Source organism: Physcomitrium patens, chromosome 19 (assembly GCF_059467195.1).
Source record: "Physcomitrium patens ecotype Gransden chromosome 19, ASM5946719v1, whole genome shotgun sequence".
Lineage (NCBI taxonomy): Eukaryota > Viridiplantae > Streptophyta > Bryopsida > Funariales > Funariaceae > Physcomitrium > Physcomitrium patens.
Window position 1 is genome coordinate 5,561,561 of NC_143428.1, and position 25,325 is coordinate 5,586,885.

Here is a 25,325-nt window from a genome sequence, read left to right on the forward strand (position 1 = left end):
TCCGGCTACCATAAAGTAACTTATTTACTTCCTTATACAGTACGCTGGAGGGCCTCTGTCTTCTCGGCCTACAAAGAGCGAGGGCCTCGCATTACCCGGAGCATCCTGTGTCGACATTCCCCCCCCCCCCCCCCCCCCCCCGTCGACTCCTTTTTCACATGCTTGTAGAGCTTAACTGACTCCCACCTGCTGCTATATACATACCGTCTCGCAGACTTTTTCACGATTGGGTAACGGTTGCGCTTGCCATTGTCTGTGCACGCGTCGGCCACCCTTCTCAATGTATCTTGGGAGTTTAACAGAGATCAAGTTGTTGGGTCGCTGATTGTTGTGTCGCAGTCGTGATTGTAGGTTGTTCAGGGATCCTCGTGGGTGTTCTGGTGGTCGATCGACTTAATTGCGTGGTGACTAAGGATTATGGTTCTCGTCTGGTAGTTGATAGTACGTTTGTAGTTCGTTGAGGTTGAAAGATAAACGTGATTTTGGATTCCTTTGCGTCCAAAACTGGTGGGATCCTCCAGGAGCCTTTTCGTACCCCAAATATTAGGGTCGCAAGGTGTTTGAGACTGCTTAAGGAGTGTGAGTGTCGTGTTTCTTGGGGGTTTGTTAGTATTGGAAGCGAGCGACCTAGAGAGCGTGAGAGAGAGAGAGGGAGAGGGAGGGAGCGCGGCGGGGTGGTGAATGAGGAGTCTATCGAGTTATTCACGCGAAGCTGAGTGTCGCATATCAACCGGTGGCCTCCCCGACGCAATCGTCGCGACACGCCCTTGCTTCATCGCCACCTCCATACTTTCTTTCATGGTCTCTCATCACGAGCTTGTCGAGCACAATACCATAAAGACGAAACAGAAGAGGACGCAAGGTCGAATTTTGAGTTCCTTGATTTGACAGGGGACGTAATCCGATGTTGACTATTTTGATCTCTACGGTTCGTTTGAAATCCCTGCTTTGTGATCCCACCGCTTGAAAGTGTGATTTCTTTCTCCCATCTTCACATTGAGATAGTCTTGAAAGAGGTTTTCTAGAGGCCCGAGAATCTCTACGTCTTCATCTTCCAGGTCACGGGGTCCCGAACTTAATTGCACTTGCTGGAAAATTTGGTAATCAGCACAGGATCGTGCATCACAATTGGTAGTCCCACGATGCCGGGACTTCGGAGACAGACAAGCGTCGATTTGTACACGAACTCTATTCACCATACCGGCATACAAACCCCTGCCACGGAGCATCAATACTTATGGGGCCGCAAGAATTCAGTCATGTTTCGGAATCCGATCAACACCCGGCAAGCAGTGCCGCGCCCACCTCAGTGGTTGACACAGGGGTACAATTATCTTGGTGTCAAGCCTGTGAGTACAGTCGTGTCCGCAGCTCCCGCAGTGTCAGCATGTTACGGCAGCAGTGAGAGTGACGACCTCCAGGCAATGGTGCACGATTTCATTGAGAACGATCCTTTGGACCCTAGTGGCGGAATAATAAACGATGGGCCAATCCCTGGCAAGAAGCTCAGTGACGCATTACAGGTACGGCAGTTTTCAAGTGCAATGTTGGTTGCTCCATTCTTTATCGTAATCGATCACCGGTACCCCGGCAGCCGTGATCCAGGATCGTGGTCTGTGATACTTGAAACGGATTTGTGTGCGAGTGGATCTGAGCTCCAGCCTCGTGGTGTCTGCAGATGCGGGTTTCCCAAAACAGCGCTCTGGAACGAGAATTCTTGACGGAAGTGAAACTGCTCCTACTCTCCATTAACGCAGATTCGAACCTTGTATGTAAGCCTGAGGGCTCTGATTGCAAGGGAGGATGCGTGAAGCGGTTTATCGTCAAGCATCTCAAGGTTGCCGGTTACGATGCTGCTGTGTGCAAGTCCAAGTGGCTAAGCTCCGGCCGTGTCCCTGGAGGTATCATCTCACATCCTTATCCCCTCTCGAACTTTGGCAACGTTGAAATCCTTTGCAAGGACCCTCTCATGTTTCAATGGCGCTCTTACTCCAAGAATTTTATCTTAAGATGTGATTGAATTTCGTGCGTCGAAGTATTCACATGGCTGCTTCTGTATCTCTCCCGCAGGTGAGTACGAGTACATCGACGTGGTCTTTGATGATGACTCGGTGGAGGAACGGCTCATTGTGGACGTAGACTTCCAAGCCCAGTTCGAGATTGCAAGACCCACCCAGCAATACGAAGCTGCTTTGAAGGTCCTCCCTGTCGTTTACGTAGGCTCCGCCTCCAGGCTTCAACGTATTTTGGAAATCATGTCTGAGGCCGCAAAAGAATCCTTGAAGCAGAGTGACATGCATCTTCCACCCTGGCGCACGCTCGATTACATGAGCTCGAAGTGGCTGTCAACTTTTGAAAGGAAGGTTGATCCAGCCTCACCCACCTTAACGCCCCGCAGCTATCGCTGGCAGGAAAACAATACGCTCTTCCCAGTAGCTAAGCAGTGTGGCGAGCAATTGAGGCTCACAAAGAGCTCACTCATCGCGGAAATGAAATCCCCTGGAGTCGTCGGTAAGCTCATTCGTACACGGAGCTCGCATGCGAACCTGCTGAACCGAACTGCCCTGTAAATAACTCGGTCGATTGCGCACGATTGCATCAAACCTTCATCCTGGAGTTTTTCGTTCGAAGCAGTGTTTTGCCAAGCTCTCTAGTCTTTTCGTTTTTCTTCTAAACATGAGGAAACAAAATTTTGATATCCCTTTCTGCAGTCTACAATTTGATTTAGAGCTGTAGAATTCCGTTTCGGAAATTTAGGATTGTGATAGTCCTAGCTGGAGCAGCCCTGCGGTTATGTTGGTTAAATACAGAGATTTGTAGAGAAAGGATGCTATTAGCAGCTGGACTGCAACGTGTCACTGGCTAGCCACGAAACCTACGAGTCTTGCTGAATGACCTCGAAGAGTTTTGATAGGATTCAACTCACTACTGGAAACATCAAGTTGAACAGTCTCTTTGAAAAGATTTGACAGATTGCCAAGGTTTATCTCGCAGTTGCCTGGTTAGAGGCTGTTCCCATAGTCCTGCAGGCATCTGTTTTTATTTTTTATTTTTTATTATTTTTACACTAGGAAAGACTCATGTATAGACAATAATTAGGTTATCTTTACTTAGGACCTCCTCATGGAGATGAGAAAACTCAGTGATATTCACAAATTCCGACTCTTTTTTAATAAATTGCTGTGCGCCATCAAAGACGACTGGTTGCTTGCTTTCAAGTATTTCCGGGCATTCTAACCTCGCTTTTCCACATCTGATTCTCTAGTGCTTTGAATATATGCCCTTGTTCATTTCCTGTGCAAAAATCCCCAAATACTTTTTTGACTTGGGACTACGTCCCAACCTTGACTGGTTACCAGACAAGTTCTACACAGCTTGTGATATTACTAAACATAGCAACGCTTGTGATTCTAGAGGTTGATTGTACATGAGTTTATAACTGTTGTGCTAAGTGTGGAGTGATCAACCGTTCCCACCAAGCTGACACCGCATTCAATGCTAAAGAACCAGGGGGGAGATCTTTCAGCGCAATAGAAATAACAACACATCCATACTAATGTGTCCAAGTGCTCTGGGTGCCTTCCATTTACAGGCGGCTTAAATTACTAAATAAAACAATCATTCTACAGTGGTTTGTGATTAACCCACACTGTTCCTAGTCTAGTGCTGCGGATTGTAGGTCCTTCAGTCTACGAGACTTATCCCCAGTGTTTCCTCCAGAAGTGTGACAAATGTCATCTTTTGCCTGAAGCCGTTGGCGCGACACTCGAGTCCCATCGGATGCTGGACGAGGGTTCAGCAATCCAAGCTCACAAGTTAGTTACCTCACGACCCAGCCATGTCAATCTGCGAAAGCTGCAAACTGAGTTAGAGCTCTGTAAAGGTCGTGGCAGCGGAGATGATTGCCTCGGAATGGGGGTGGGCTTGGAGAATCGTGCATCGTCGTCATCAATTCCCAATGCTTGTTGGGGATCTGTGCCGCATTGCTGCTACTTCCCTTTTTGCTGTCTCAGTTTTTTCAACCTGTGCAAGCATTTTTTTGCCGAAACGCTCACAAGTCTCTAGGATGTCCTCAAATCTCGATCCTGCCAGATTGATGATTGTGAAAAGCTGGCATTTCACTTCGCTCTGCAATGAAAGTCTTTTCCGAGTTATAATTGAGAAAACTGTGATTAAAAGGTGGTTGGCCATGAGATTTCAATCAATCCACAAGGTGCCCGGTTTGACGCTTTACTTTCATCAAAAGCTGCCACACCGGAGACTTATTCCACATACAAGGGTACATGATAGTATAAATTATGCGACTGATTGCATGCACAGGACCTCTCACCACGCAAAAGCACCATCTGCTGTTGCTCATTAAAACTGGAAGTCTTGAAGAAGACCAACTAAAAAACTTACTTCAAAATAAAACATTTAACAAATATCAATTTGGCCGTTCATTTCAGATTATTTTAAGTTATATTCTAGAAAGTACAAAAATTAAGACTACCCATTGCATGGATTGAGTCCAGTACATCTATCAACCTTTCAGCAGATACGGATTTACAGTGTTGTTAAAAAATCAATGTATACTTATTTTTTTGTAAAGAACATTTGCTTCTGTAGAGACAAACATTTTGAACGTTCTCTGTTGTAAGATCGTTGTTGCAATTAATATAAAGTTGAGTTTCAAGACTTTTACAAATAACATCATTATCCAAATAATCAATGAACAATCACCAATGGATGCACGTCAACAACAAATTGATGTGATGTTACAACCAAAATAACATATCAAGTACTACAAATTTCATTCATATTATGAGACATCTATCCATATTCTACAATCCTATTATGACATCTATGTAAAGAACGCAATGTGCTTTTAGAAAATCTGAATACGAGGGTAATTGAAAGACTTGTAACAAGACGCTTTGTTGTTGACTTGCTGGAGCTGAGTTTCCAAATGTTAAAAAAACGCTTCATTAAAATTCGTTTTCAAAATTAAGTAGTCGGGAGATATTTTGCAATATTCCTGCTTGTGTCATACACTAATATTTGAAATTCTGTCGACAACTTACTCAATGAAATGAATGTCTTTAAACTTCATTTAACTTTTCAGTAATCCTGGTACCCTGTTTAAGCAGTATAAGTTGCACAAAAGAGAGCAGTGGATCTTGTTTCTTTTCACTACAGCAACAACAACAAAATACACTCATTTTTCATTAATACATGATCTCATAAAATTTTATATTATTTTCTTGTGTAGGAACCTGTTTTGTACCAGTTTGTTGAATTCTTTCGAAAAAAACAAATTCAATCAGTTTAACATGAGTTTTCAAGCTTCTCTTTAAGATTATGAGAAATACATTTTAGTCCAATTTCCAACCAAAACATGGAAACTTATCATCACAAAAAAACACTTATCGCTGCTCTCAAATGTTGAAATGAAGCATGAAAACACAACCGAAATATAGAAAATTAAGAATGCATGAATATTGAGTAAATATCAAAATTTTGATCATGTATAAAACATTCACCTCTCTGGATTGTTAGCCAACTGATGAATCCTGAGATTAGGGTTTGGACTTGGGCCCATTCCCAGCACCCCAATTGCATGCTCTCCTCGGATTTGTGAGGCGATCTCGTAAGCTGTCCACCGAAATCAGGGTTGCAGATTGACGCTCTGCGTCACAATGGGTCCTGTGAAGTCTGCATCACCGAGTCTCACATGCATTGATGCCGGTGAATTGATCGTTTTCGTGCAAATTGTAACGTGGTTCGCAGCTTAAGGTGACCTTCACCTTCTTCGAGGTATGGTCTTCATCTTCCGCTATTCCGAGGTTGATATCAAAGCCATTCTCCGCGAGATCATCGAATGGGGCGATCGATGTGGCACACACACCTCATGCTCTCTATCACCCACAGCACAGATTAGTTCGATCAGAGTCAAGCTTTGGAGTTAGCACCACTGCTAACCTAGAGCAGCAAATCCAAAACCTGACCTGCGTCATTAAGTGTCACTGTCCGACAGGTTCGTAGGACAGGCGTTAATAAAGGAGAAAATGAAGATGATTCGACTAAAGATTTTGATGCCCGTGCTTGTCATTCCTAGGGTGTCGCATCATCTCCAATAATGAGAACCAGTCTCGTCGCCTGTCCAAGTCACCGAAATACGGGGCAATATCTTCCTCGTCTCCAGGTAAGTAGATACGATCGAGCGGAGCTTGCATTGTATGCTCTTGTTTGCTTCTGAAAATCCGACATTATGTGGACATTTTTCCAATTTGTGATCGGCAATGGTAGAGTCGAAAGTTGGGTGTGCGCCAAGTAGCATGCATGCTTTCGATAATTTGATGGCTCCCATGTGGAAAGCATACTGCTTGTCGCCGTCATGCGGTATGCGTGGATGCTACAGCACCTCATGATGGTGGTAGTGCTGGCGATGATGCAGAAGGTGGGGAATGGTGAACACAGTGCAATGGTGGTGTGATGAAGCTGGGATAATTGGTGGCCAGCCGGTCGCATTCAAAGTGGTAGAGGAGCACGGAATTGGTATGTTATGTTGATGGATTTTGACCGGACATCGGAGGTTGTGTGTCAGTTTCGGAGTTCCGTGGTCGGTTGAGTCTGGATCAGGATTTCCTGAAACCTGCGTGATGGGATTCGCATGGTGAACGATGTGATGGGGTTGATAGCATTTTGGTGGTTTGTTAATCACATCGATTATGGTAGTGCATTTTCTAAGAGCCCAGAAACTTTCAGCTTGGTTTTTCTAAGAGCACGCAGCAAGTTTCGGAATACGCCGAGTTCATGGATCAGTGAAGGCGACGATGATTTGCACGACTCAAGCCCTATGCGCAAGTTGAGAGTGTTCACCGAAATGTATGCTTGACAAATTCATTCCATTCCTGCGTTTTCAAGTACCGTGTCGTGGGCCATCGCCGCTTTAACCCCTCTAGTGCAGCACAGAGGATTGACTGTCTTCCTCTCTTAAATCACAACCCGAACATAAAGGACCTCCTCGTTGAATATTCAGCGTCAACATTGAGAGCTGAGTAGGGTGCAGTTATACTTGGAAAGATGGAAGCAGTGTCAAAGTCAAGCACGTAGATTTCAGATCATCTGTTCTGCGAAGAAAACTACGACTCAAGCCACATGGGTTGTCCATTCACCCTTCGATTCAAGCTGAACCAGCAAGCAAGGATCGGGAAGGATCAGGAAGGATAGTAGTCGAGGTTGCAGGTTTGAGTAGAATACTGAGACATGACTGACTGACTCCTTTCGCATGCGTGCAAGGATGCACTAACTGATTTACTACCATGTGGGTGGTGCTGGTGCTGAAAGCTGCGGCGTTGCGTTGCGTTGCGTTGGGTGATGTGAGTCATCGTGTGAGCGTCTCCATTGCAAACGGAGATCACGTTTCTTCGGTATGCACGTCCCTGGTTTCAACTATCCTCATCTGGATGGATGAGGGATGGATAATGAATTAAGCATGGATGGATGGAGGAGGGTGGATGAAGGATGAATGAGTTCTTAGACGAAAACGATGAAGTGATGGATGTAATAACAAACGATTAGCAATTGTTTAATATTTTATGAGGGCTTCTTGAGGAATGTTGAAGTCCACTTTTAGTTTTTAATTTTTTTTAGACATAGCGTTAAAATAATTTTTTATAATATAAATAAATAAAAAATGAAATCATATCAAGCATAATTATCACATCAATTACTACATACTTTTTTGCAAAATTTTTAAAAATAAAAGTGATGCCTAAAACTATCTAAAAGTCAGGATATTTGTGAACTTAAGATTTGAGGTGGAACAAAATAGTTGTTACATGCAATAGTTAGTAGTTTTTCCTATGATTAATATTAATAAAAACTATAAAATAAATTCTATTAAGATTATAATTTTTTATAATTTAAATATTGTGATAATTAGAATTACACAAATGATTAAGATGTGCAACTAAAATGTTTTCTTACAAAACATAAGTAAACTTGTAAGTGATTTGTTTTTAAATAAAATATGAAACATTGTCTTTACATTTACTTAATTTGCAACATGTTTGTGTAACTTTATATTATTTTTAGTATATTTATTCTTCAATAGCACCATTCAAACTTATATTAATAAATAATAATCACTTATTATGTAGAAATCAATGAAAGTAACCAAAATAACTTTGATATTATTTGCAAATCTATTATTTACTTTAAGCAAATAATAAAAGCACATGGTTCATTAAGTTCAAAGTCTATGCTAATAAACCATATGTTTTAAACTTATACCATGTCCAAAAAAAATAAAAAATAAAAAAATCAATCTTACTTCCTCTCCAATTATAACTCCTGCTAGGTCAACCACTATTCATCATTCACCCACTGAATAAATCTCAATTCCATGAAGTGAACAGTGACCACTAAATATATAAACCTATTTCTATCCTTAGTGTCTATGCCATCCACTGATCAATCTTCCTTATTTACACTACATAATTTAAAAAAAACAAATAAATAAATAAATATATAATAAATCATACATTACACATATGTATATATATATATATATATATATAATTATACTCAGGACTCTCATTCAACAACAAGGATGGATTTCGATGAGCACAAACGCAAATTCCTTCCTGACACTCGTGAACCTCAATGACGCCCAGCTTAGATCACTTTACTAATCATCTGGTTTAATCAAGTTTTAATAAAAGCCACCATTTTAAGACTCCGGTTCTCTAGGTTCTCCATGAAAATGATAGTGGATCCAGAGCTTAGTTCCATCGAGGATATCCCCATTCAGTGGTCGTGACTTGAATCGATCACCTGGTGCTGTAGCAAGCAAGTTGAGCACATTGCTGATGAGTTGATGCTGGTGACAAAGGTTGTGTTTACTGTAGAATCTACTCAGTGAGATGGATCGTTCATTAATCTGATAAAACGCTACTGAAGTTTGCCGACATCATCACAGCTGCGGTGGAGCATCGTGTCGAAAGAAGCAAGTTTTCAGTATGGTTTGGGATATGCTTGAGCTTCCTGACTCTAAACCCTCACTCCTCCATTTCGGAAGGTGGTAACATATCCAAACGTGTGGTGGCCGCATGTCCCTGCATGGTTGACGACGAGGTCGCAGAGTAGGCTGGTAGCTCCAGGGCTAGAGTGGATGGTGGGATGGCGCTTTCAGGTCCTCTTATGGGCAGATCAGCAAGCAACGTGGCCCTATGTTGGGTCTCTTTCCTTGACAAGCGAAATGTCTTGTGTTGCAGTCAACTTCAAATTGAACAATGAAGTCATGAAATGTACTTATCTGGGGACGCGGTCCTGAAGGCGCATCTCCTCGCGTGTCTGCACTCTCCATGTGAGAGCCAGTCCAATGAGTTGCTGGTTAAGGGTTGTGCTCCAAAGGTCGCTGGGTATAGACTACTTGTCACCGTCTCGCCTTCCAGCAGAGACTATTTCTTCACCATGGTCATAAATTTTTGCGCTTGGCGTTGCCTCGGATGTAATGCCAGTTCAGTTTTCGAGAGACGACGTTCTCTCACTGCAAAAAAGCCAGAAAGACGATCTCAGGACACTCTCAATTAGAATGACGTGCAGGCCTCGTCGGATGCTTGTTCTGAAAATGACGGTATGCCATGTCAAAGATATCTCCGCATGCCATTAGAATCGGTCGCCACAATCTTATCATAGATATAGTCCTCAACACAATGAATTACTTTTGAAGATGATAGGCAGCTGATAGACAGTGTCTCAGTGCAATTATTTGGAAATACCGAAGGACATTCCGCTGTAATGAGATTCTAGAATAATTTTCTTCACATCAATCAGGAATCGATAGAGCTTCAACAGAGCAGCTACTTTAAATGCAGCGACATTCTAGTATGGAGATGGAGAAAGACAAAAAGAGAAAAAGATCAAATTGTTACAAGTTGGTCTTAAATCTCACCACTTCAAAGCAAATGCCCCTCTCCATCAAGGGTGCGGACATTGTTGATCAACGAGGTGGCCAAACGCAAAAATGGAATTTACATTCGACATGCTCATCTCGAAAACTTTCTCGTACTGATATGTAGCCACAAATCAAGCAGCTGACTAGTCCTAAAAAAAGTTATTGGGGTTAATGTGACCATCCTCTGTTCTCAGTTCCGCTGAGGTATCATCAATTGCAGCGTTTGACTTCGCTATCTTCTCATTCAGGTTCTGCCGCATTTTCTGGAGACCACAGAACTCAACGCTGAGTACTCAATCAAAAATTTCAAAGTCAGCAGGAATTTGAAATATGGGTTTCGGTGCTTCTTAATGAAAGCACCATGTTATCTAAGAAAGAAAGCCTAGCCACCTCGTAAAAGGTCGCCTCCAATCACAACAGCAAATTAACCCAGCTTCATACTATCTGATCATTGCCGTTAAAACATGCAAAGCTCTGTTAAGTAAAAGAAGGTGATGAACAGGAACTGGTTAGCGTAACAGGGGTAATGCAATGTGGTATTAGCTTAGCCGATAGATCCAAGGAGGTGTTCTTGACATGAGCAAGATGATGTCAAGTTAGGCGAACAGATTTTCCAATTGTTTCTTGCATTAATGCAGCACTCATACCCTCTGGGAATTTAGTAGAGACTCAAAACCTCACAACATTAGTAGCTTGAAAACGGTTCATTCACTATAAACAGGTAAAAAAGTTGATTATGAAGAAGCAGGCGTATTAGCGCAAATGAGAATCTAGTCATTCAAGTTCATTTTTCGAGGAGGAACAGTGGAGTATTACTCTCAGAGTTCCTGACAGAGCGCAAATCTTGCAACACCACCACAGTTGCCACTGACGCACAATGCTGCACGCTTTTCACCGACGCCCATATACAAGCGTCGGCATCTAGGATGTGTGATTCGACACAATCCAAAAGAGTCAAGCAGAAGAGCATTTGAACACAACGTATGAAAGCCCTAAAGGTGATGAACAAAATGCCCAATCAGCAGAAAATCAATAGAAATGCACCTGTATCAAGGGCAGAGGCTCTTGCTGCATCATTATAATGCATCGCTGAGGCTATAGCGATTGACATCGGAGCAGATCCCAACCACAACTAACTCTTCGGAGTTGATGAGAGAATTCGACAGGGAGTGAAGATGATGGGAATGCAGGGAACGCCGTCTTGGAGTGCGGCCAGCGCAGTCATCTTCAGGGTTGCCCTGGCTTGGATGTGATCCTCCTGCTTCCACTTGTTCTCCTTCATCGTGTATCTGTCTACACTTTCTCTGCAGGATATTCTGTCAGGAACACCCATAAATTCCCCAAATTCCTCAAAATTCGACGGAAATTCACGAAAATTCCTCAATAGTGTACATTTATTTTTCCACATACGTAGGTCTGTACGTACTCGGTTAATAGATTGTGTAGCTTTGAATAGTTGATTCGTCAAGGTTTGGGTTAAGGCTGAAACTCGGCGATCATATGCTTCAGACGCTGTGAAAATGATTAGTGAGATTAGCTTCCACAATATCTCAGGAACCAGAAGTGCCTATAAGTCAGTGCATGGTGCTTTTTGATGCAAGCAGTGCCTAACCCAATTGAAGAATGACTACATCACTGACGACTTCATCAGCTCTTAGGTGCTTCAGATAGATTGTCCAATTTCGACGTGAAGGTGATTCGTGGTGTGATCGACGGAAGGTAGTCTCAAATGAGAGGCCTGGTTTGTGTTGATCAGCCGAACGTGGGCGTTCTCTTAGTACACGGAAGTCATTTCGGTCTTCAAATTTCTGGATATTGTTTTTGTGACAGAGTTTGCTGCTGTTTTTGCAACAAACGTTTGTGAGAATTCTAAACTTTTGTTCGCAGTGTACTGCTGACGTGGTTCACGCTCAAATTCCTTCCCGCTGAGTATTACACTCCTCTGAGATCAGTGATTGCCACCTGAATCACCATTGTCCGTGATCGATAGTCGAGTTTCCGTAACTTCTAACTTGACCGCCTTCTACGTGATTCTATGGAATCAAAATGACGAAGGAGATAGTCAGCAAATGCCAAGTTCAACAACATCCTTTCCATCTTTGTTTGCCGCAGCCTGGTCTGCAAGTGAAGGGAACAGCCTCTGTTAACGCTCTAGAGAGAATATGAAACTAAAATTTTCCCTTCGATTGCGTTAACTATGATTGTTTCTGTTTATGATTCAGATTTATTGCTGAACATGCAACACAATGCTTCCTAACCGAGTTAATTTTGGAGGATGAAATTGTATTCACTCTCAACCAGTCATGTGGTGAGCATCCTCTTCACACCAGCCAATCTTTGCACAACCTTCTTAGAAACTTATAAAATTACAGTTCCTTGGCGTTGCTATGAAGCTTGGTAAGAAGCTATGGGAGGTTTTGTGAGTTCCTCAAACTATTCTTTGTCTTATGTGTTGATAATTAGAAGATTTACTAGTAGTTCTTTTGGGCGTAAATTGTTTCAGCAAACAGCAAACCGTAATGCTACTGCAATAATTTTGACGAGCTGACTCAAAGCGGGATGCTCCCATTCAGTCAACAAAATGCGTGCTCTTGCAACTAGTGCAGTAAGTTGCCTGTAAGCTCCACCGCTTCATCACTTCAGCCTAGAAACTCAAATGTACATTACCATGTAAAAAAGCCCAATCCTGGACACTAAGTGTTCGTAGACATATGTATAGATGACATCTTTTGCTGTCCACGTCGATCCAAGCACAACTTGCGAGTCTCGTTTGGTGACAATTTTGGCGGTCGAATAGCTAGTTATCATGGTGAGGATAAAAAAGCTTATATTTTCTGCAAAATGTAGTAACAGATTGCTGGTGGCTCAATCTAATTACCAGATTGGTGTGCATAACTGATATGTGAGAAAATATAAATATACATATATATATATATATATATATATGTTGTGGAATCACTGTTCTGCAAAAGCCATTGTCAAAGGCACTAGATAATGAAGTTCGTGTCCTTCCAAAGAGAATACAACTTGGAAGAAATTTCTTTGTACCTGCAAGTCACATAATAATCTCGAATTGAGAAATCGACAATTTTTCAGGCACTGTGAAGTTAGGAATTTATTTTCAGGATTCTTTATCTGAAACAAAGTATAATGAATTTACTCAACGAAAGAGGATAATTGGCTTGGTGATTGCCTACTGCTCCCTTGGAGCTGAGTAATCAAATACTTACGAAGATAGTACCTTCTGTAGGAAAGGTCCTAACTTAAGACTGCGCAACTTATTTGCAAGGTAGCACATCCCATAACACGATTTCTGTAGATTAGTGCATATTGAAGCCAACTGGTGCTGCTGGGTTTCTGGTAGCTTCAGTGTCTACTGCCTACCATCGAACCGTGAATAGTCAGGCGTGCAGTTGAAGCCTCCCGCTGGTGTAATGTGTTTGCCTCCAAAGAAAGCCATGGCTATGGCCTTGTTTGCAGTGTTAGAGAGGTGGATACCGTCAAACCTTAGGTACTTCTTGGCAGTCGTGTGGTTTTTCGAGGTGAGGTTAACAAATTTATCATCAATTTCGCCAGTTTCCCCACACTTCACTTCCATGTTGAAGTTGTACTTGCCGCCATAGCCGCAGGCTGCCTACAGCGGCTTCGTCACGTCTGCATCAACAACAATCAAGCGAGATGGGTCATCAGCACTTGAACAACACCATCTGCGCATAACAGCCGACTGAGTTTTGCGTCGATGACAACATCAAGTGAAGGAATTTTACAGCGGAGCGGGGCTTACTGTAACTCTCGGGGCTTTTGAGAATATCGATGTAAACATCGTGCAAATTGCCAAGGTAGAAGGTGACGTTTGTGAATTTGGCTCGTAAATCAGTAACCGTGTCTTGGAGAATCTTATTGTGAGTTGTGGAGATCAGGTTAATGTTCTTCAGGTAGCCGTAGGTGTCGTATTCGTCTGAATTTTGGGATGAAAACAGAGTTAATAGAGAAGGAATGCATCCCAAAGGTGGCAAGTTCACAACCAAAACCTCTGTGGCATATAGCCCAACCAAACTCTCAATTGCCGTGTTTATGGCGTCCACGACGTCAGGGACGGTGTCTAATCCTTGGCCCGGCGTCAGCTTTTTCTCGTACAGGTCGAAGAAGTAGTACTGAAAGCCGGCGTACATCATATACAGCGACTGATTGAGCGAATTCTCAGCAGGCAGAGTTGTTTGCACCACTGTCACAAATCAAGGAGAAATGTGAGCGAAAAGTTAGTTAAGTGATATTGAGGTTCATATCATAAATCCTGTTTTTCTTTTTTACATTTTTACTTTTTTGCTGTGTAGCGTGACACATCAAAAACTTACCGGCAGAATCCCCGAAAGAATTTTTGTAGTAGTAGTAGGTCAAGAGGCGAACCGTGTATCTCTCAAACCACCTCACCTGCGCATTTAGCGAGAACGGGGTATTGAAGCCATGATCAGGTTTCCATCCAGTGGAGTTGCGTGAGGAGCCCCCAGCCGATGCGAAGTTTGTGCCATACTCAAAATCTCCAGCAATGCTTCGTAACCAGGGGTAATTGGGGCGTCCTCTCACTCCAAATTCTGTCAACATGAATTCAATCACATCGATCACTTTGGCGCACTTGTTAATGATCTACTAGCAAAACTAGTGTCTAGAAGAGCGTCATTGACCTTCAGTTTTACGTTATAAGAATGTGGGCACGAGCATATCACCTAGATAATCAATCGGAAGTTTGCCGTCGCTGTAGCGATCAGCGGCGTGCATGGGGAATTCAAATCCGTACGGATCAAGCTCCACCTGTGCGAACTGATCCGGGAAGGCAGCAATGCTGTTGCCAGTGTCCGTGAGCGAGTCACCGAAAGAGTAGACTGCAGGATAAGAGCAGTTCGGGAGAGCCTTGGCGTTGAGTTCTGGCACATTGTAAGACACCAAGAGAAGCAGAGCTTTCACAGCCCAGATGTGAACACTTCGTTGATTCCTCTTCGCCAGGTCCATCTTCACTTATATGCTTCTGGAGCTGTTAGTAACCGTAATCCAGGGTCTGGGCAACTGTCTGCTAGACTGACAACAACGAGACCTGAATATTTTTGCAGGCTTCATGAGACAGCTAGATGCCAAAATCATTCCCTTCCGACGACAAAATGCCGCGCGCTTCCATTCCTTATATTGAAATCTGGAAGACTTGAGTAGAAACTTGCAGTAGATGAATTTTATCGCTTACAGGTGCGTCGGTGATTCATCGACAGTTTTCCATTTCCTCCGTGGCTTTTTGTGCCTGCTTTATTAATTCGAAACCAGATGATTGAGTTAAGTTTGGTCACGAAAGTACGATATCACGAGGGGAGCTGCACTCTTTCAGTGCTTTTAAATTTTTTCACGACTAAAGTGGTATAATTATGCACTACTGTGGGTTCTGGCCTCCAGGATAAGAAATGATCAAGTCTGAATTGCAGAGAAACCTCCGGACTCTCAATGATCACACACATGATCACATAGCATTACTACACGGCACGCCATGTCCCATACATTGCTATGCTTTCTTACTAATGCTTTTTGTAACCAAATGGCTTGTCTCAAAATATAACTGTATCGTTATTACCTTTAATCGACATACAAAGGTATGTCCTTACGGTGCCAGTCACCGTTAACAGGAGATCATGTTGAACTGCGCCTGACATGGAGGTGCACTGCGCTGTAGGCGGTATTATCCTAGATTTCGCTGTAGTGATATGAAAAACTGGCCAGAGCTACGCAATTCTGGCCCGAACACAGACGTCTCAAATTAATACATTTAACTATTTCGATAGATCTGAAGCATTCATTTCGTCCCGGGTGATTAGTTCGTAGCGTAGCCGCATGATTGGAAGCTCATTTCGAGACTCATATTCTCTTCACAGTCTCTAATCATAGAATGGTAAAGGGAAGTCAACATGGACTATGACTTTGCACGCATTAGGCTGCACATTCCAATCTCGACGAATAGGCTTCAGGTAAAGCAACATGATCTAAATAGTGCAATAAGTTACCGTCACAACGATCGGCTCATGCTTTGGTCATGAGCCATGAAGGATTCAATTAGGGCGCTTTCATCCTGCCGCGCTAATACTCCAGTCCAAACAACATTTGCGTCCAGGGTGGAATCGACTACAGCCCAGTAATAATAACAAGCAAATCATTTGGAGACCATTGCAATCAACCTTCAGTACACATGAGGCAAAGGCTCATCACATGATGGTGACCTTCATGCACCGTCACACCACAAGCTCCCTTCCAACCCTCCAGGGGATTGAATCGAGCTGGAATTTTTTTTGCAATTCTTTGAATTCCAGGGGCAAGTGTACAATTTTTCCTTGGTGACATCACATTAATCCAGTCAAATCAAACTCTATGAACAGGACTGCAATCTGACAATTCAAGGGGCTTCACAGTTTCGCAACTTACCGCAAACGGCCATCTTCGAATCTTTCGAACCGGACATCAAAGTAATAGAACATGGATGTATTGCAGTTCAATATGCTCGATTAATGCTGTTGCATTTATATTAAACAACTCCGACTGTCGGTACTCTTGTGGTGACATTGACCGTGATCAACTGAGCAAGGCCAGGATCTCTGCTACGGAATAGCAGATGAATCTCCCAAATGCCGGACTCGTTGAATCTAACTACGCTCTACAAAGCCATTAATCTTGGGAGGTTCAGATCGCCGAAGCAAGGAATTGGGGGCAGGAGAAAATCGAGGCAGCTGTTGATGAAAGTCTGTTCATCTAGATCCACATTCACCCTCGAGTCTCGTCATCCAATACTGTGTCAACATATCACAAGTCCCTGTTTGGGTACACCCTAGTTGGGGTACGCCCCCACCCTGTTCGCTGACACTAACGCTTTCCAGTCATCCGCTTGGATTAGACTTAACTCAGCGGTTACTGTGCAGCAATTATTTAAACCCCTCTCGTGTACGAGCAAATCAGTGAAATAGATAAGACATTTTCTTCTAGAGATAATTCTACATGGTATTAGAGCTCGAGTAGTATGCTCATTGTGGATTAGTTAGGATCTCAAACTCACTAAGTACTCAGTGACATAGAACTTGTGAGTGACACCTTGTGAGATAGACGTAGAGAGATGGGGACCTTAGACATAGTAATCTCTAGGGACAAGATGCTGGCATCTCCAGCAAACTACAAATTGTGGAAAGCGACCATGGAATACGTTTTTGAAAAGGAAGATCTTTGGGACTGCATCAAAACCATTGTTAGTGAAGAAAAAATAAGTGCGAGTGGCGACACAGCAAGCAACCTGGAAGAAACAAGAGCAAGCGAAAGTACCCGCATTCCGGCAACTCGACAGGAGTTGGAGATACTGTGCAAAAGGAGATGACGAGCTCTGGGTATTTTGAAGTTGTCACTAGCCGAAGGACCACAAGACTTCATTGCCGACCTGAAGGATCCCAAGATAGCTTGGAAGAAGCTGGAGGATTTATATCAAACGCACACCCTTGCAGACATCATGGTACTCCGCAACAAGAGGTCTGCGGCACGCATGACGGACAACATGGATGTGCCTACTTTTATGCAACTCATTTATGGACTGATGAAGGAACTACGAGCGACAGGGTAGAAGATCAACGACGACACTGTGGTTCATGAAATCCTCACTCATCTCCCATTACGCTTCGATCAGTTTGTTCATGTCATTTAGAAGGAAAAAACGTTTCCTTCCATCTTAGAATTATTCAACAGTTTACATCTCGAAGAAACAAACTTAAAGCTTTGGCAAGGATCCTCACATAAAGAAGCCCTTGTCATTAGAATCCTAAAGTTCATCCTAGGAAGACGTTTCTCAAACTCAAGAGGAGCAGGATAGAACAACTTTCAAGAAACTATCTGAAGTCTTTAGGCACAATTATAATTATAACACACTAGCTAACCATTTGATGTACCATCAATTCTGTGACACAATCTATAAAAGTCACATAGAAGATACTATTAAAGACATGAATATTAAAGAACCAAAAACTTAATATTATCTTATGTAACTCAAAAAGAATAGATATTTACTTAAAACTAATATAATATTGAATTTGAAATGGCTATTGCTAAAGACAAGAAGACTAGGAAGTATTGAAATAAGATTAAAGACTAAAAAGGCATTGACAAGAGAAAAGAAGACGACACTCTTGCTTCCATATATATTATCTAATTAGAAGCTATGTGTTGATGTTCTATGAGACCTTTGACATGTGTCTAATTTGCAAGATATGTGTCTTAACTTGCAAGGAAAGTTTCTTATATGTGTGTGTGTCAAGGACAAGAATATGATAAAAATAAATAAACAAGTGAGACTTCTTTCAAAGAAAGATGACAAAGAAAGACATGACATTTTTTTGAAACGTAGTCTTCTATTTATCTCCTTCTTTGATGTATACTAGATTGTATGCTCCTTGTAGGTCTATTGTTGTATACATCTTAGCTTGATTCAACTAATCAAGAAGTCCAGATAACAAAGGTAGGGGGTAATTATTTTTGATGGTGATTTTATTGAGTCCTCGATAATCGACACACATCCGCAATGATCCATCTTTTTTCTTCACAAATAAAATTGGAGCTCATACTGGAGATTTGGAATGGCATATGAAATTTGTGGCTAGATTTTCTTCAATATGCTCTTTGAATTCAGCCAATTCATTTTGATATAAATTGTAGGGTGGTCTAAATAGCGGTTGTGCTCCTTCTTGAAGGTCAATTGAGCAATCATAGGAATGATGTTCTGGAAGAGTATCTACATTTTTCTTCTCAAATACATCTTGAAAATCTTGGTATTGGCTTGGAATGCCACTTGAAGTCTTTTCACCAATAGAAATAAGTGTGGCATAAATGACACAAGGTGATCTTTCTTTTGCAGTATGCAAGAAAGCTCTTGCACCTACAAATATAGATTTAATTATATTAGACTTATGACTTTCTACTTGATTAACTACACTCTTAGTTATACTTTCAAAAAAGTCAAGACTACGAGAAGTTTAGTCTATTTTATGGTTATATTTTTCTAGCCATGATAAATCTAAAATGACTGGATTAGAAGGAGATCTAATGATATTAAATATTACAAAGCTACTATGACCATTAGTTGCTATTTCTATAGGAAGGGTTTCATGAATAACATCTTTTGAAGACAATGGACGACCATCTATGACTTCTACATGACCAGGTTTAGTTTTCTTCACTAAAAATATACTATGTCTTTTAGCAAATTTTTCATCTAAGAAACATATTGAGGCTCTTGAATCTAGCAAGGTAGAGACTTTGAGATGTTTAGGTCTTAGAATAACATTTAACGTAAAATATAGAGAGGGTTCTGAGGAGAAGATAAGACCTTCACTAGGCATTGTACAAGGTTCCAGCCGCACGATCCCTATTGTAGCTGGATAAATTCATTTTTTGACATGCTATCTACTTTGATTGCCATACTCCTCATTTTATAGTTGCGTCATTTCTTTGGAAAATGTTGAGTAGTGTGCTTAGGTTCTCCACAATATAAGCACAATCCTTCCTGATGACGACAAGTCTTTTTTTGCTTAGTAAGAGGTTTGAAACATACTATATCAATTTGCATATCCTCTACTTTGGAATGTATGTGTTGAAGAAATGTTGGTGTTGCCATTCAATTATAGTAACGTTGAGGTTTACTTGTATGATTTTCAGATTGGAATTCAAAAAGACAATTGTCGCACTTCACAGCAAAGACAATTACTTGACTCAATGTTTGAGGATCAAGTAAGTTGAGCATTATTTTTTTACCTTACATTATAATCCGTAGAGAAATTGGCTAATAAGTGTAGCATCATCCAACTTGATATCAATTGCAAGTTATCGAAATTGTAAAGCATACAACGTTACTAATCGATTGCCTTGTCACAAAATATAGATCTTATTGGTTGCAACACAAATTGTATCATGTTTTCTACACATGGATCAAAACTCCACCAAAAAAGCCTCTATATTATCTAATATTGGATCTTATCTTTCAAAAAAACCACAATAATGCTGAACCTGAAAGAAGCATACCAATAAATCTAACTTGCGATCCTACAATTGGATAGCTTTGGGATTGAAGTTCAGTCACAAGTTGTACTTGATTGATAAATCTTCTAAACTTTGATCTAGTGCCATCAAACTTCTCGGATAGGACAATTCTTAGTTTTCTAACATTTGAAGGGTATCCTACCATAGAAGAAGGGACATGATTTGGCACAGATGTTGAAGCAGCTCCAATCATTTCTATATCTTCACTTCCTGCCAATCTTGTTGCTCCTTGTGGTGATAAATTGAGTTGATGCATTGCAAGCGTTAACTCTCTCAATTGCTCTTATATTTATGCCATTGCATTCTTCATTTTACCAAGTTCTGTCATGATAACACTCAGAAAAGAGAAGATGTCTAATAACGCTCAAGACAAATAGAAGAGAGGACTTGAGAACAAAGAAAATACTAAGGACAATATCAGTTTAGAAGAGGGTAATCCATAACTTCTAATATGCTTATGTCTTATCAAGAGAAAGGAGTAATCCACTCTTAATCAAGATTAGACAAAGCTCTGATATTGTAAGTGTACTCTTGTTAATTTATCAAGGACAAGAATATGATAAAAATAAATAAACAAGTAAGACTTCTCTCAAAGAAAGATGAAAAAATAGAAATAATTTGATATGTATATTAAGAAAGAAACTAGAATGGCTATTGCCAAAAGCCAAGAAAATTAGAGACCCTTGAAACTAGACTGGAAGCAAGAAAAGAGTTGACAAGAGTGAAGAAGGCTTAACTCTTGTCTCTATATATACTATCTAACTAAAGGCTATGTGGGGATGTTCTATAGGCACTCCAATATGTGTTGACTTTGTAGGACACATGCCTTGACTTACAAGGCAAGTTTTTCTACGTGTGGACTACATAGTTAGCTTGGTCTTCAAGCTTACAACATGTGTGGTACATGGTCAACTTGTTGACCACGTTTCTAATCCAAAAATTCAATTAAAGACACCTATAAAGTCAAAGCAGCATCTATGAAGCTTCTAGGAAGCTTCTATAACAAATATTATAGAATTTACTTACTTTTATCTACTTTTACTTACTTCTATTTATTTATACATATAATTATTGGCTTACATGCGTATGTCTGTGACAGTGTACCACATCTTTAGCTTGTACCACAAGTTATCAATATGTGTGATATAAAGCTAATTTATTGACCAAGTTTCTAATCTACCAATCACTTATAGACAAATATTAAGATAAAACCACAACTATCAAGATTCTAACAAGCTTTTCTATAAGATATTATTAAATTAACTTATTTTTATCCATTCATAATATCTAGGTAACTATTAGAATAAATATTTATATTCTTAATATATATTTTTTTTAGGAATGAATTCTATAAATAATAGTAATCACATATTGAGGGAGTTCAAGATGTGTCAAATTATATTTGCTACTATCAAGGATATGAACCTCAAAGAACTAAAATATTAATATATTCTTGAATCATTCAAAAAGACTAAAAAATCATTCAAAGATGATATAGTATTAGATGAAAATAGTAATTGTAAAAGATAAGAAGACTAAAAAGTCTTAAAACAAGACTAAAGACTACAAAGGCATTAACAAGAGTGAAGAAGGTTTCACTCTTTCCTCCATATAAACTCTTAAATCAAGTATTTTATATTGTAAAGTCTTGATGGCATAGCTATCAAATCAATTTCTCATTAGAAATGTATAGAAGGTGGATAAGTAGGATATAATCCATCTCTATACCTAATCTTAGACTATAATTGATACTCTATGCATGAGTTCACAAAGTTTTTTATATCCTTGTATTAGCCCTTCTTCTAATATCTTTCTTTGATCATGATATATGTGGTCCAAACCGTCTTATGTCCTACCTAAAGTATATCATGATATTCTTTTAAAACTTTAAATTTAGTTTCAAGGTTTCTTACTATCCTCAATAGAATTTTGTCACTTATTTTTGGACTCTTCTATAGAAATCTATCTTTAAGCAGATAACTATAGAATTAGTGTCAAGTATCTTTGAAGATTTTATCCATCTATCTTTCTTACTTCTTCATTGTGCTCTAATAAATTTTAATATCTTTTAATTTGCCTTCGTACAAATCTTCATAGAAAATTTGAATCTTATCATTAGAATCCATTCTACCAGTAGTAAATGAATTTTTATAGGTCTTCTCATTTTAATCTTTACTTCTTTTATATGACATCATCTCCTCTTCAAAGATATATCTAGCTCTACACAATATATTTGCCACCAATTTCTCTTTATTAATAATATGTATTAAAATAAGTTTCAATATTCTTATATAGGATATTCATCTTATCATGGCAATATCTAGAGTAGTGTAATTAATTATTATTTTAAAAAATAGAAAATAATTTATTTCTAAAACCATAATTACTCTATTCAAATAATTTTTCTTAACCTTTAGAGAGGTGAATATTCTCCAAAGCTCTCTTTTAATTTGTGGATAAGTCCTTTGCCTCTTTGTAAGAACCTTGGTTCTAAATCTTATAGCAAAACTTCTCCTTTCCACATCATCTTGTTCAATAGCCCATCCAATTGCTACAAAACTTATATTCACTATTACAACCATTAGTCTTCTACATTAATAATTTACTTATTTGAGTACAAGTCATGAACTCAACGTCTTTTTTAGATTTTTCATAGCTATGTCTTATTCTTCTTTTCAAACAAATTTCTTATCCTTCCTTAATAACTTTTATAGTGGCTTTGAGATATGGACAAAGTGAAGCACTTAAATGTGATAGAATACACATGCCTCTAAAAATCTTTTAGCTTTTGTAATATTTTTATAAGCCTTTATTCTAAATATAGCATCAACTTTATTAACATTTGATTTCTTGCCATATCTACTAGATATGTATTCCACTACTAGAATCTCATCAACATCAAAGCTTGATTTTTCTGAAGATAATGTAAGATTAACTGACTCCAATTTCTTCAATATCTTAGCCACATCTTCAATATGCTTCTTGAATTTTTTTTTGCAACCTTCAAGTTCCCTAGTCTCATCCTTATCTTTTTTTTTTTTTTTTTTTTTTTTTTTATAAGTATATCATCCAAAAATAGAATGGTTTTTTTAAGCACAAATTCTTTTAATATTTGATTTATAGCATTTTTCATATGAGCTACTAAGTTGGTTTCACCTTAAAGTAAGATATACATCCTCATTAAACTCAAAGGAGTCTTCATGGTGATTAAATTCCTACTTTCTTTACCTAATTAAAAATTTTCATATCCAAAATACAAGTCTTCAATAGAATAAACGGCACAACCTGTAAATTGCTAAGTCATTTGATCTACTATAGAACTTGATCTCATATTTTGAATAGTCACTTTGTTTGCTAGTTGCATATGTTGAATGAACCTTAATGCCTCTAATTTCTTGGGTACTATGAACCATCTATTAGAATAGGAAGCAATTGAAGGTTCCAAAATATCCATCTTTATATTTTCTTTTAATAATTCTATCAATTTTGGAAGCAAAACTTTAGGCATAGATATAGGCTTTAAATTCTATAGAACATGTGGTACTGTAAAGTTTACCATAGATACTACAATATGAGGATTCATACATCCAATCTCATTAGGAATTAAAGCAAATATGTTACCATGTTCAATAAGTATTTTTTAAAATATATTTTCCTCCATTAATATCAAGAAATCACCTCCTCTAATTTTCAATTTAAATAATGATTCTTAAGTAAATTGATGTCTAATTCTAAATTTCTTTCTTAAACTTGGCTTTTTAATTGCGTGCTTGATATATTCCATAGTATTAATTAATATTTGCATAGCTATAAGTTTTACCTTTCTTATAATAGTTTTAAATTTAATTTGAACTCTAGCCTCATGTTTCAACTCATAGCTTGAAGTAAGCTTATTATTTGCTACCATCTTTTTTAACTCCTTATAAGTCCTTCTTGAGAGTATTTCTACTATAGTATCTCTATCCATGCTTATAGCGAAACTTTCTAATTTTTTTATCAAATCATCTTCTAAACCTACTTCTTCTATTATTTCAATTATAGCTTTATCATTTCATATTAAATCCACTCTTTTTAAGTTTTTTTCTTATTTCTTTATCTTTCTTCTATTTATAGAATCTAAATCTTTAATCTTTTGAATATTTATAAATCTATTATTAATTAAATTTAAAAATTCAAAATTCACATTATATATATTAAAATTTGTAGATCATTTATTTACACCCATACACCTCTATCCTACAAGAATGCTCTCGAAAAATCCATAAAGTTGTTTTCTGGCTCCAAAAGCATCCTTCTAATTGTTCTCTATGTCTTTCATGGATAAGTTTCACACTAATAAATTATACAATCTTTTTCCCATCCCAACTACAAATCTTGGCATACAATGAACTATCATCTATTGTAATATCCTATTAATATCCAGTAATACTATTCTATTCTATCTATAATATAAGGCTGACTAAGTATTACTAGATATCTATAGGATATTTTTGCACAATTTTTTTTATTCCACTACTATATTTCTAATCTTAGTCTTTATAGCTAGACAAGCTCTGTATAAATAATCTTATTGATTGTTTGTAGTTCTAATTATCCAACCATGGTTGATATCAATTGGCCACTTATTCTTCCCATATATCTACCTTGATATGATATTGATTTTAGATCTATAAACAATTAAGGCCAAAATTTGATCTTTAGAGTCTTCTAACTTCACATATGTCTTTGTAGTAGCTCTTACCTAATAAAAATTTGAATAGCTATTACTTTCTATTTCATCATTATTACATTTAGAGCAAGTATGTATACATGCTTTTTGTGCAATCTTCTTTATCTCTATAAATTCTAAAGATATACATTCTATTTGATATTTTTTTATAACCTCAACATATTTAAATGAAGCCTTGTCTCTCATATTAGCCTTATTCCTTATTTTTGACATTACAAATTGTGCAAATACCTACTTTAATTCTTCTTCTTTATCCATAGTTATCCATATATCCAATGCCTCTATTATCTAGGATAATAGAAAAAATTATAAATAAGATTAGCTAAGACCTTTAGGACATCTGATTAGGTATGGCTTCAAATCTTTTTTCTAAGTAAAGTTTGAATTTTCATCTTCTTGTTCAATTTTATTTTGTTCTATTTTTGTTTGTATAGTTTTTTCTTTCTTGTTCTATTCTATTTACTTTTGTTCAATTTTTTTTTTGATGTATTTTGTCCTATTTTATAATGAGATTTTATATTTTGAATTATAAGAATTTTAGACTCTCAAGATAGACTG

General features: G+C 38.8%; 3 protein-coding genes and 3 long non-coding RNA genes across 8 annotated transcripts; 3 read left to right on the top strand and 3 right to left on the bottom strand.

Annotated features, from left to right (window-relative positions):
- The first annotated feature begins 141 nt into the window (after positions 1–141).
- LOC112272713 (uncharacterized) lies at positions 142–3,221 on the top strand. 2 transcript variants are annotated; one of them, XM_024500749.3, is made up of 4 exons: positions 142–928; positions 1,109–1,523; positions 1,679–1,901; positions 2,071–3,221. In XM_024500749.3, the coding sequence occupies exons 2-4, from the start codon at positions 1,143–1,145 to the stop codon at positions 2,568–2,570; spliced, it is 1,104 nt and encodes a 367-aa protein (XP_024356517.1). In that variant the 5' UTR covers positions 142–928; positions 1,109–1,142; the 3' UTR covers positions 2,571–3,221. The 2 variants fall into 2 exon arrangements, with proteins under 2 accessions (XP_024356517.1, XP_024356518.1); XM_024500750.3 differs by having other exon boundaries at positions 143–928; positions 1,114–1,523.
- Positions 3,222–6,049: 2,828 nt separating this feature from the next.
- Positions 6,050–7,873, top strand: LOC112295927 (uncharacterized). The gene is made up of 2 exons (XR_002973790.3): positions 6,050–6,184; positions 6,437–7,873. It is a non-coding gene; the product is annotated as an uncharacterized LOC112295927 (long non-coding RNA).
- Positions 7,874–8,484: 611 nt separating this feature from the next.
- On the bottom strand, positions 8,485–11,197 carry LOC149987358 (uncharacterized). The gene is made up of 3 exons (XR_016498453.1): positions 10,988–11,197; positions 9,941–10,206; positions 8,485–9,535 (listed from the first exon to the last, which is right to left on the bottom strand). It is a non-coding gene; the product is annotated as an uncharacterized LOC149987358 (long non-coding RNA).
- Positions 11,198–11,312: 115 nt separating this feature from the next.
- On the top strand, positions 11,313–12,813 carry LOC149987359 (uncharacterized). 2 transcript variants are annotated; one of them, XR_016498724.1, is made up of 3 exons: positions 11,313–11,662; positions 12,166–12,251; positions 12,447–12,813. It is a non-coding gene; the product is annotated as an uncharacterized LOC149987359 (long non-coding RNA). The 2 variants fall into 2 exon arrangements; XR_016498723.1 differs by having other exon boundaries at positions 11,313–12,251.
- Positions 12,814–13,316: 503 nt separating this feature from the next.
- LOC149987360 (GDSL esterase/lipase At4g01130-like) lies at positions 13,317–14,545 on the bottom strand. Its single transcript, XM_090244720.1, has 3 exons — positions 14,299–14,545; positions 13,711–14,168; positions 13,317–13,577 (listed from the first exon to the last, which is right to left on the bottom strand). The coding sequence occupies exons 1-3, from the start codon at positions 14,543–14,545 to the stop codon at positions 13,317–13,319; spliced, it is 966 nt and encodes a 321-aa protein (XP_090100846.1).
- On the bottom strand, positions 14,217–15,263 carry LOC112296006 (GDSL esterase/lipase At3g48460-like). The gene has a single exon (XM_090244843.1). It carries the CDS (start codon positions 14,948–14,950, stop codon positions 14,639–14,641), a length of 312 nt encoding a protein of 103 aa, XP_090100969.1. The 5' UTR covers positions 14,951–15,263; the 3' UTR covers positions 14,217–14,638.
- Positions 15,264–25,325: the final 10,062 nt, after the last annotated feature.

Bases quoted from the DNA above. Each gene is read 5' to 3' on its own strand.
- LOC112272713 (XM_024500749.3), top strand. From the start codon at position 1,143: ATGCCGGGACTTCGGAGACAGACAAGCGTCGATTTGTACACGAACTCT. The intron at 1,524-1,678 runs GTACGGCAGTTT...TGGTGTCTGCAG, and splicing joins AGCTCAGTGACGCATTACAG to ATGCGGGTTTCCCAAAACAG. The intron at 1,902-2,070 runs GTATCATCTCAC...TCTCTCCCGCAG, and splicing joins CTCCGGCCGTGTCCCTGGAG to GTGAGTACGAGTACATCGAC.
- LOC149987360 (XM_090244720.1), bottom strand. From the start codon at position 14,545: ATGTTGACAGAATTTGGAGTGAGAGGACGCCCCAATTACCCCTGGTTA. The intron at 14,169-14,298 runs GTAAGTTTTTGA...GATTTGTGACAG, and splicing joins TTCTTTCGGGGATTCTGCCG to TGGTGCAAACAACTCTGCCT. The intron at 13,578-13,710 runs GTAAAATTCCTT...AAGCCGCTGTAG, and splicing joins ACAGTAAGCCCCGCTCCGCT to GCAGCCTGCGGCTATGGCGG.
- LOC112296006 (XM_090244843.1), bottom strand. From the start codon at position 14,950: ATGGACCTGGCGAAGAGGAATCAACGAAGTGTTCACATCTGGGCTGTG.